General features: G+C 36.0%; 1 protein-coding gene across 1 annotated transcript in view; it reads left to right on the plus strand.

Annotated features, from left to right (window-relative positions):
* The window catches only part of Dhc64C (dynein heavy chain, cytoplasmic), a 1,087,706-nt gene that overhangs the window by 738,028 nt on the left and 336,830 nt on the right, over positions 1 to 12,848 (plus strand). The window contains exon 64 of the mRNA XM_090398628.1: positions 904 to 1,119. Within this exon, the coding sequence (XP_090254754.1) occupies positions 904 to 1,119 (216 nt within the window). The remainder of the gene's footprint in view (positions 1 to 903; positions 1,120 to 12,848) is intronic.

Genomic DNA, 12,848 nt, shown 5'->3' on the forward strand with positions numbered 1-12,848 from the left:
TTTTCTGCTGCCCACATGGGATGCCAAAGACAACATCTATGGAATCGATCATTTTCTGTTATTTGCACAATTTCTTCACATGAACCTACATGGATGCCCATGTGGAAAATGGACTAAGCTGATTAGATACCTTCCCATCTTGCAAAATTTAAATGCTGAAGCAGTCAGTCGAATAGCTATCATTGAAGCAGTCAAGTACATCGCAATTCTATTCAGTAACAGCTACAATTCAAAAAACATCTCAATTTCCACTTATTCAAAACATTAGTGGAACTGTGAGTATTAAGCAGCTAAAAGAAATCGACATATAGCATGGGGTATATTTCATAATACCCCCCCACCACCACTACCACATCAAATTTTAACAGCTTTTAAACATGCTCTGTCCAAAGCGCGTTATGTGAGACATCAGAATCAAAAACAATCCAATCCAATTTACTTCACTGATTAATGAAACAAGTGCAAAAATTGTATGGGATAAAATCCTGGAATTGAAAGGTAGATATAGAACATGCAGTTTTTTTCCTTAGATCATAATGGATATGTTTTTGCTGATCTCAAACCTATTGCAGGCACTCTGCAAGAAAATTTTGTCAGAATCTCAGCAACAGCTTCAGATCTTTGTGTGTGTGTGTGTGTGTGTGTGCACACACACACACATTAACATACACAGGCTTGTTTCCATAAAGAATTGCAGAAAGTGCAAACATTACTTCCTTTATATGATTTTTGAATTTAGTTTTATAAGTTTTAATTGGGAGAAAATTACATAGGAACATTATTAAAAGGAAAAATTTGAAAATCTTACTACAATGCAGTTATTCAGATTCTTATTCTTGTTGAATGATTTTTATATGGAGAAAACATGTGGGTGTATATTATATTATATTTTTACTCCTCCAGATAAACTATGCTGATATGTTGAAAAGAGTGGAACCTCTACGTAATGAGCTTAAAAGCTTGGAAGCTGAGGCAGATGAGAACAAACAAAAAGCTGAAGAAATCAATCATATCATCAACCAGTTGGAAAAGAGCATTGCTTCCTATAAAGAAGAGTATGCTAACTTGGTTAGTCAAGCCCAAGCCATAAAAGCTGATCTTGCATCTGTTCAAGCCAAGGTATAAAACCACCACTAAATTAATTTGGCCATTTTTAAAATATAATCTTGTTCACATTAAGTTAATAATGCTATCAATTTCTTCCTGGTCTCACATTTAAGTACTAATACATCCATTGAGGTGGGGAAAATACCAATTATAAATACCAATCCCCTCATAAAACTTTTATTTTTCCAGAGTTGTAATATCAGAGTGAGATCTGTTCCACAATGGCAGATCAGGGAGTGACAGCCATAAGGTGAATACTTATCCATAAAGATGATCACCTGGTTCCCACTAAAACTACGAATATCTGTCAAAGCAGGCTATCTCATCTGCCTAGTAAGCATTACGTCCCAAACCCTTCGCACTGCTTTAAATGTCAGAAGTATTGTCATTCTCAAACCACTTGTTGTAGCTTTGTTATCTGTGTCCAATGTGGCCATAAAGGCCATGAAAACAAATATTGCAAGAGCAAAACTTGGAAATGCCCTCATTGTGAAGACCATTCAGCTCACTTCCAAGCATGCCAAACAGGCATTGTCCAATGGGGTTCTTCATTCGCTCATTTGAGCAAATGGACTCACACTTTTGGGTACATGCCAAAGATGGTCCTGCTGCACAACAATCCACTAAAAAGGATAATGGAACGTACACCATAGACGGTCAAAGACATGTTAAAACCGCAAATAGATGGACTATCTTCAAATAGCATGGATTATTCTGTTACTTTTGAAAAAGATGAAATAAATCATGCATAATTGGATTTTTTTCCTGATGAATAGAAGATGGATACTGGCCATCCTCAATTCCCAAAAAAGGAAAAAATCCAGTTCTAACAAAAGCAAAACTACTCAACGTAGGAAGTCAGATGATACCACAAAAAAGAAATAATGAAAACATTCCTAGAATGGAATTGTCATGGATTCGGTTAAAACATCAAGACTCTCTTTAAGAAGTATAATCCAGTAGACCTCCACCTGCTGGAAACATACCTAAAACGGAGATGTGATCCAACATTACAAAATGTTGTGATCATTCGCAAGAAAAGAACAGGAGATGGATCTGCCCGTGGAAGAGTCACCATTCTTGTTGACAACCATACTCGCTTTCCAGCAAGTCTGGTTGTCAACAGGAATGGTGACTAAAATTCATATTAAATAAGTCTTATTTAATATGAACGTAGAATCATTAGCTGTGAAACTCTCAGTTGGAGTTCTGTTAACAGTATGCTGATTCTATGTTCCTCCTGCTTCAGGAGGAAGAGGTAAATGTTATATTGCATTTACCCACCTTTCTTTTAATAGTACTTTAAATGAGCACATCACTGTGGAGTGCTCAAGAAACATAACAGGATGAGTTGTTAAGCATATTTTTAATAAATATAATCTTTCCTTCCAAGTTATAGGAAGCAACTTTCATTATGCCTACTCAAACATTCGCCGCCATAGACTTAACTATCTGCTCACCCTCCCTTTTCATTTGAAAGCAACTCATCAAAGCAGAAAAACATCTGGTTTTCTTAAAATGGCACTGAAGAATTCAACAGCATGTTCACTAAAGAAGAAATGAAGGTTGCTTTGCTTAAATGGTGTTTGACTGCTGTGGGACCAGACAATATCCATTATGATATGGTAAAACATCTGTCACCATTATCGATGGATCAAGTGTTGCACTTTTATGGCAGACTTTTCTCTGTGAGCATATTTCCATATGCCTTTCCTAGGCCAGGGAAGGATCCAAAATTCCCAAATAATTACCATTCAATTTCTCTGACCAGGTGATTGTGCAAGTTGGGGGGGGGGGGGGAATAAGGTTAATTATCATATTTTATGGTTTCTAGTGATATATTACATTTTCCAGAACACTATATAGTTTCTAAAATATCATTCTACTTCTGATTATCTTATGTGGCTATGGAAAAAGCATGGAAATTTGATATGGAATAAGTATGTTACATTGCTTAAAGATTTGGAATACTGAACGATGTACATGGTTTTGGTTTCAGATGGAAATTCCCTCTCTTTTTTTTATCAAGAACTTTGTATCTAACCAACTCTTCCAAGTGGGAATTACCCTCTCCTGACCATATAATCAAGAGAATGGTTCAGTGTTTTAAGTGTTGAAATCAAGTTCAACTAGATAGCAGAACAATTTCCTCCAACAATTTCCTCCCTGCATGCAAATGAGAGTCATAGGAAGACAGCTGCAGCAAGCCATTGATAATCTTAAAATTGGGTGCTTGCTAAAGGATTCAGATTTTCACAGTAAAAGATAGTTTGTATGCACTTTTACTGTAGATGTGGTTTTCATCCTGATGACTCCGACAAGGACAATCACTCATCCCAATTTCAATGGAAGCCAAGTTCTTGTGACTGATATTTAATAGTGAATTCAGTTTCCTTCCTCATATGTCAATTACGATATGAGGAAGGAAAGTGCCACAAAGCAGTGAACATTATATTCACCCTATCTTCCACCTAGGAGGCTGACAATTTTCTTTGCTTTGTTCTTGCAGAGCACTGATAAGATCAAAACTTGACTACAGGCCTCAAGTCTATGCTTCAACCAGGGAGAGTACACTGCAATGGCTATACCTTGTTCACCATCATGCCATCAGAATTGTAACCACGGTATTTCACATGTCGCCTATTCTAGTCTGTTTGTTGAAGCAATTGAATTGCCTTTATTGCTTTGATGTCAACAGCAGTTTCTGTTATGTACAATGAAAATAAAATCCCTGTCAGACCTTCCAGCATGCCCACTACTTTCTGTTCACAATAGGAGAATCTATACAATACTGGAGCTCTCCTGTCAGATCTAGAGATTGCAGTTGACAACATAACCTAGATGCCACTAAACACAGTTCTACTGTGGTGGTCGTGGTGAGCTATCAAAATTTTCTACCCCTTTTGTTGTCTACCAGCAGGTATTTGAAGCTCATAGAATGGAATACTCTGATTTTGTGCCTGTTACACAGTTTGTAATTATAGCACCTAGGGGTGGGGGGGGGGGGTCTTCTGCCATCTTTCCAGACAGCAGATCCCACTAAAGTATACCAACTTTACAGATGTGATATATGCAATAGAGCTTGCACTAAAATACGTCAGATTGCATCACTTCTAAACATTCATAATATACTCAGACTTGCAAAGTTTTCTTCAGGCAAAAAAAGTCTAGAGCTACAAAAACATCCAGTACTCTCTCTCTCTCTGCCAATCCAGCAACTGCCTCTTTCAATGGAAGCTTCATTAGATGACGCTTCAGTTGATTTCCAAGGTCAGCCCATTTTTCAAAAATCGACCATCAGCTTGTGCCATACACTGACTATTAGCAGATTATCACATAGAAACTTCTATCCCAGTAGCAGTCCTGAAATAGTGAGACTAATAATAAGCTCTACCAAATTAAGCCTGAAATTAAATTATGGCAGTCTAATCTGTGCAGAGTTCGAACAGAGGAAGTTGGTTGTACTTGGTCGGCTTTGCATAGGTCATAGTCATCTCAAACATTCCTCCTTTCAGCAGGTGATAACATGCCTGCCTCACCATTTATTATATTTTAATTTGGTTTTCCTCATTTCATTTAAGAGTGCCATTATTATATTAGCCATTTGTTTTTGACAGCCTGGTTGGCTGAGTAGTTAGCTTATCTGCTTTCCGGCCAAAAGGCTGTGGTTCGAATCCTTCTGTGGGCATGGATGTTTGTGATTGTCTGTGAAAATACTAGTGATAGTGGTCGGCAGTAGAGGCATTGGTGTAGATCAGTGCTTCCCAAACTTCTGGATGTCAGGGCCCCCTTTGGAAAAATTAAAATATTTCACGGCCCCCATTGAAAAAAAAATCATAATATTGACATATATTATTATAATATTTATTGTATTTATATTCAATACAAAACATACACAGCGAATATTGCAAAAATCAAATGCGAATATTACCTTTTGAGCATCTTACATACATATATGACATGGCACATTTTCTCATTTTTATATAGATAGATATATTGTTATTGTACATTTGCAGTACAAGTGCATGAAACGTAAAACGATTAGTAATAAAGAAAGAAAGAATTAAAAACATAAAAGAAGTTTATTAACATTTTAATTTGATGGATGTGTTTCAATACTGCTACACAAAAAGTCAGTATCAGGTGAAATAAAAATCAATTCTTAGATTTCTGCTTTGAAATGAAACTTATATGAATAAGCATATATTTACTAATATTCATTAAGCACCAAAATACGCAGGAAGCAAAATTTGTGAACCTGCACCAATGTGTGCTTTTTTTTCCATTAAAATATAAATAATAACAAAAAGGAAATAATAAATAATAAAAATTAAATACATTTCTTTCGAGATAAAAAAAAATCTACTTACCACATATTATCGCGTATAATGCGAAAAATTTATGGTAAAAAATACTACTTAAAGTTAGGGGTTTACATTATATGCGGATCCTAAAAAATATAACATCTTATTAGACTTGCACACACAATATATACTACCTAATGCCTATGCAACCAAATCTACTTGATCCACTCGCATTCGGCGACCGAGCGCGCATCGTATCTGTGCGTGCGCACGCTCTCTGTAGCCGAATGATAGAGCACAGTGAGATAGATAGAGCACAGTTAGGTATATCGGTTTAACCACAGTTCATTTTAAATATTATTCGTTAAACAAACCTAGCCTGAAATGAGCCAACAGAAACGTAAACATTCATCTTTTGAAGCAGGATTTAAATTGCGTATCGTGCAGTTTGCAGAAGAACATAATAACAGTGTTGCTATGAGAGAATTTGGTGTAGCAGAGAGTAATATTAGACTTTGGCGTAAGCAAAAAGGCAGTCTTGAAAAAATTCCCAAAATGAAACGTGCCCGTCGTGGAGATGTAGCATCCTTTCCAGAACTCAAAGAAGAGCTAAATGAATGGATTTTGATGCAACAACAAGATGGCATTATAGTAACAAGAAATGCAATTTGTTTTCGAGCTCTACAACTCAAGAATGGTAAATTCAAGGACACACCAGGTATTTCATCTTTTCTTGCTTCGCCTGGGTGGTGCAACAGATTTATGGAACGCAAAGCATTAACATTACGACATTGAACAAAAATTGCACAGAAGTTACCAAAGCAGCTTGAAGAAAAAGTGCAGTCCTTTCATAAATTTATCATAAAATTACGGAAGTGTCATGGATATAAACTTTCCCAAATTGGTAAAATGGATGAGACGCCCATGTACTTTGATATGCCTGGGAATCGAACAGTAAACACTCAATTGGTGAAAAGGATGTCTTCATAAAAACAACGGGACATGAAAAAACGCATTTTACCGTTGTTCTAGCATGCATGGCAGACGGAACCAAATTAAAGCCAACAGTGATAATTAAAAGGTAGAAAATTCCGATGCATATGAAATTTCCACCAGGTGTAATTGTTCGCGCCAATCAGAAAGGTTGGATGGATGAAGAAGGTGTACAATTGTGGCTGGATCAAGTATGGAACATACATCCAGGTAGCTTGTTACATCAACAAAGCATGCTAGTCTGGGATATGTTCTGGGTGCATTTAACAGAGGCAAGCAAAGAGAAAGCACGTGAGCTACGTACAGACCTAGCAGTCATACCGGGTGGTCTAACTTCCGTTTTGCAGCCGCTTGATGTCTGCTTGACTAAGCCATTTAAAGATCACTTCCGTGAAAAATGGAGAGAATGGATGTCATCTGGTTTGGTGAAGATGACAAAGGGTGGGAATTTTCAGAAGCCTGAGATCACACCAGTCACCAGCTGGGTTAAAGAAGCATGGGATTTGATACCATCTGAAATGATTCAACCCTCATTTCTTAAATGTGGAATAAGTAATTCAATGGATGGATCCGAAGATCACGTCATATACGAAAGCGAGGATGACGCACAAATTGGAGAGCATGAAGACAACGATGACAACTGCTAAACTGATGATGCAATCCCTACAGATGAATTTATAAATGAAATGTTTGACGACTCAAAAGATGAAGAATTTAAAGGATTTTGACATTTTGTTTTAAAATAAATATTTCTTTCGTTAATTCGTATTGTATTTTGACATTTTGTTTTAAAATAACTATTTCTTTCATCTTGTATTTTGACATTTTGTTTTTAAATAAATATTTCTTTCGTTAATTCGTATTGTATTTTGACATTTTGTTTTAAAATAACTATTTCTTTCATCTTGTATTTTGACATTTTTTTTTAAATAAATATTTCTTTCGTTAATTCGTATTGTATTATTTATAATGTTATGATGGAACAAGATTAACAGATCGCATTATACGCGATAATATACGGTAGTCTTAAAAAATTTTAAATTTGTTTTCATTATTTCACGGGTCCCCCTCAAACCATCCCAAACTGTGGGTTGTCTGGGGGGGGGGGCACAGCCCACAGTTTGGGAAGCACTGGTGTAGATTGATGAAAGTAGTTGTAGTTGGTGGATTTGAGTGTAGTGGAGACAGAGAGTTGTGGAGTTGGTGCCCTCCCTTGATGAGTCTTTGGACTCCCTTGAGGTGTTATGTAATAATAATATGTCTTCTGTAAACTCTGAGGCAGATTTTTATCAGGCTCCACAGATGCTTCTCTTTTTTTTTTAATTTTTAAATGCAATTAACCTATTTTACCATATATAGATCATTTACATTCTTTCTTTTAGGATTACACGGTGATCAGCATTCATTTTAAAAATTTTATGGAATTTACAACCGTGTTAAAAAAAACTTTTTTTATTATCCCGACATAAAGAAAAATAAAAAATTAAAAAAAAAAAAGTTTTTTTAACACGGTTGTAAATTCCATAAAATTTTTAAAATGAATGCTGATCACCGTGTAACCCTAAAAGGAAAGATTACGATAATTCATGGAGATTCGACCCATAAGCGATGTAATCAATACAGTAAGCTGAAGATCCAAGTTTCAAATTTGATCAATCGAGTGGCGTTTTTAAAACGGTGTAGTGACAGCGATATCACTCCTAATTGCATCAGGCTAAAGAGAAAATTCACTTCAACAAAGGCACAAAGAATAGGTCATTCCCCTTCCTATATCAAAAACACACAACGCTTCATAAACATCATTAAAGACATTACATTAGAAAAGGATGATTTATTAATCAGTTTTGACGTCTCTACCCTCTTTACGAATGTCCCAATCAATGACACAATCCTTCTCCTACAGAACAATTCCCTCCAGATATCACAGCGCCTTTTGCGCATGTATTACGGTCGGGTTATTTTGTATGGCAAAATGCCTTCTACTTACAAAAAGAAGGCACAGCCATGGGCTCGCCATTATTCCCCCCCCTCCCCATTGCTAACTTTTACATGGAACATTTTGAGCAACTTGCCCTAGATTCCTCCCCTCTAAAACCCAAAGCTGGCTTAGATATGTTGACAATGTTTTCATGATCTGGTCCCATGGCAGCCAGACATTACACACATTCCTTAGCCACCTAAACAAACAACACAAACGCATACAGTTCACAATTGAAATTGAAAAACACAACACACTTCAATTTCTAGATACACTTGTCGCACGTTGTTGGATTGTGATAGAGTGGAATTTTAGGAACTCCTATCTTATCACAATCTAACATGCATTTCCAAACAAAAAAGGGAGATAAATACAGGTGATTGCCTCTGAGTATAAAATAATTGCTATGTATATATATATATCAAGCATGTTTTGTTATGAGAGGTTAAATAAGTGAGTATTTTGTGCCATTTACGAGTGAGTTTAAATTAATAAAAAAAAAGTGTAAAACATTAGCAGAGTCTTATAAGATAACATGTATAAAAAGATATAGAATGTTAGCACAAATTCAATAGATGGGAAAGGGGAGTGAAGTCCAAAGGTCACGGAGCAGTGACACGAGGGTGCGGCCCGCCCCAAGCAAACAGCGTAACATCAGCGCACATACGATAACGGAGAAGGCCGGACAGCGTGATGTAAGACCACGTGAGTGTTAGCTGGACATCGCAAAATGCATGAAACGCCGAGAAAAAGGAGGGAAATATAAGGGTCATGCACCCCTGAAAAAGGGCTTTTTGTTCCTGGATCTCCTAGTGTTCGTCCCACGGTAGTGAAGGGTGGCAGTGCCTCCATACCGGAGGATTCCGATTAAGGCAGTAGCGGGACTTGCCGGTTATATCTCCGCGGAAGAAGTAAGCCCGGCAATCCATAGAAGGCCAGATTCCTGTAGACCATTGATGCAATACAGAACCAAGGGGCAGATAAGTAGACTTTATTTGTTTCACTGAATGTGAGTGAGAGATTTGTGCCTCATAGATAAAGCAGAAAAGGGAACATTAATGATACAGAATAAGATTGTGTTGCTATTGTTTAGAGAGGGTTGCATTTAATCTTACTGCCTATCACTGTGATAAAGTTTGTTAATATGTTGTAAGAAGCTACGAATATGTTTAGAGTAAGGAATTGATAATTTATAAAGAGATTGTAAAAGATATGAATGTTATCTTGTGTGGTCTGACAGAACTACTGAGTTTTAGAAAGATTGTGATGATCATACATGACTAAAGCATTTAAGTGTATAAATATGATTCTTACTTTAGAAAGCTACTGCATAATCTGTTATAAGTATATTTGTAGTATTGTAACATTTTAACTCTGTCCTGGCTGTCAGGAACTCCCTTAAGATGGGAATTAAGCTAATAATATTGAGTGTACCTACTTTTGATATATAATAAACCTTGCTTTTGTTTCTAACAAAGACTTTCTGTGATTTCTGGAATCCAATGCACCTCTTATAAAAGATTACAAACCTATGCGGGAGACTAGAGAAAAGTAAAGTTTGGCCACATTTTCAAAGTTGCTAGGTATCATTTAAGTCCTGTCCTGAGATTACCTCTTGATTGTTAATATTACTAATCTAATAGCGCTACGTAGCGCAGCGAAATATAAATTTTCTTGGCGTTTTAAGAGAGGTAAATCTCAGATACTCTGGTGTTGCCTCGATCTTGAGGAAATTCCATTGTTCCTCAGAGGTACCACGTGATACCCGATTGAGAGTATAACGGAGATCTGACACAAAGACAAAAGAATAGTTATAACAGTAGAAAGTCAACACGACATCCTGTCGGCTGTGCCATTTATGTTGCGTCGTCAGTTAGTAATATTAACAATCAAGAGGTAATCTAAGGACAGTACTTAAATGATACCTGGCAACTTTGCAGATGTGGCCAAATTTTACTTTTCTCTAGTCTCCCGCATAGGTTCGTAATATTTTATAACAGGTGTATCGGATTCCAGAAATCACAGAAAGTCTTTGTTAGAAACAAAAGCAAGGTTTATTATATATCAAAAGTAGGCACACTCAATATTATTAGCTTAATTCCCATCTTAAGGGAGTTCCTGACAGCCAGGACAGAGTTAAAATATTACAATACTACAAATATACTTATAACAGATTATGCAGTAGCTTTCTAAAGTAAGAATCATATTTATACACTTAAATGCTTTAGTCATGTATGATTATCACAAACTTTCTAAAACTCAGTAGTTCTGTCAGACGACACAAGATAACATTCATCTTTTACAATCTCTTTATAAATTATCAATTCCTTACTCTAAACATATTTGTAGCGTCTTACAACATATTAACGAACTTTATCACAGTGATAGGCAGTAAGATTAAATGCAACCCTCTCTAAACAATAGCAACACAATCTTATTCTATATCATTAATGTTCCCTTTTCTGCTTTATCTACGAGGCACAAATCTCTCACTCACATTCAGTGAAACAAATAAAGTCTACTTATCTGCCCCTTGGTTCTGTATTGCATCAATGGTCTACAGGAATCTGGCCTTCTATGGACTGCCAGGCTTACTTCTTCCGCCGAGATATGACCGCCGAGTCCCGCTACTGCCTTAATCGGAATCCTCCGGTATGATGGCACTGCCACCCTTCACGGTGGCAGTGCCATCAATCTCAGTTATCGTACGTGCTCTGATGTCATGCTGTTTGCTTGGGGCAAGCTGCACCCTTGCTTCACTGCTCCGTGACCTTTGGACTTCACTCCCCCCATCTGTTGAATTTGTACTAACATTGTATATCTTTTTATACATGTTATTTTATAAGACTCTGCTAACGTTTTACACTTTTTTTTTTATTAATTTAAACTCGCTCGTGAATGGCACAAAATACTCATTTATTTAACCTCTCATAACAAAACATGCTTGATATATATATACATAGCAATTATTTTATAATCAGAGGCAATCACCTGTATTTATCTCCCTTTTTTGTTTGGAAACACTTGTTAGATTGTGATAAGATAGGAGTTCCTAAAATTCCACTCTATCACAATCCAACAACGTCTTCCCTCGGTTAATCTTTCCTTCACTGTTTACTGAAAACCGACACATACAGGACAATATATACACATAAACTCCTACCACCCAACACAAAAACTAGGTGTCATCAACACGCTAAAGAACAGAGCTCAGACGATTTGTTCCAGTGAACAGGCACTGAAAGACGAATTTAAAATTATCAGTAATAACTTACAAAAAAACGGATACAGCCAAAACACTATAAACAAAATTCTCTACAAAACCACAATAAAAAACAGACAAACCAGACTACAGTAAAACTATAACCATTCCCTACGTTAAAGGAATATCAGACAAAATAAACAGAGTACTACAGAAATACAACCTCAAAGCCACTTTTAAACCTCCTGCAAAATAAAAAAGCTTACTCAACTCATCCAAAGACCCACTCCCTCCACTAGCTCACCCTGGAGTATACCAGATTTATTGTACTTGCAACATACCATATATAGGAGAAACAGGACGCACTATTCCTATTAGACAAAAAGAACATAAACGACACATTAAATATAATAATTATGGTGAAGCTGGCCTTTCTGATCATGCCCTGTGAATACCTTACACAGAATTGACTGGAAAACCACCAGCTGTCTACATCACACTAGAACATGGTATGAATGGAAATTCAAGGATGCCTGTGAGATTATCAGCAACCACCCCAATCTGAACAACAACAATGGTTTTTAAAAACCCCAAATATATGGAAGATATATATTCGAGCTTCCTCACCAAGAACAATTATAAACAGGACTGTAGAAAATCCAGTATTGTAAATCAAAAATAAGAATTGTAATACTAAAAATAGGACACCAATTGTTTCTGAAAGAAAACCATCTAAAAGAATGTTTATTCCTGTCATTGTAAAAATAGAATTTAGCTTGATGCAAAAATTTATTTTTTATTTTATTTTATTTTATTTTTATATATATTTTTTTTCCACCAGAGGTCACGCCGGTAGAATAACTTGTGATCAAATCATTGTTTCTCTAGCTTACAGTTAATGATGTAACTCAGCTTGTCCTGTATATTTATGTATGCTCCAGATGATGATCTTGATGTGAAGATCGAAACGTCGAGATAATAAAAAAAGTTTTTTTAACACGGTTGTAAATTCCATAAAATTTTTAAAATGAATCATTTACATTATTTCATTTATGCAGTCTTGTTTCTTGTATATACCCTTTTAATTCCTTTTTATTTGGTTTATGAACTCTTTATACTTTTCCATTGATCATTTTATAACTGATTTTTATTCATTTTTTTTTTTTACTTGTTTTTGTACGCCTTTCTTTTTAGAAATATATATACACATTTTTATCTATATCCATTTATTTCATACTCTCAGGGGACCCTGTAACCCCTAGAG

The sequence above is a fragment of the Typopeltis vanoorti genome, chromosome 10, assembly GCF_054136105.1.
Source record: "Typopeltis vanoorti isolate ZY-2024b chromosome 10, IOZ_Tvanoo_1.0, whole genome shotgun sequence".
Taxonomy (NCBI): domain Eukaryota; kingdom Metazoa; phylum Arthropoda; class Arachnida; order Uropygi; family Thelyphonidae; genus Typopeltis; species Typopeltis vanoorti.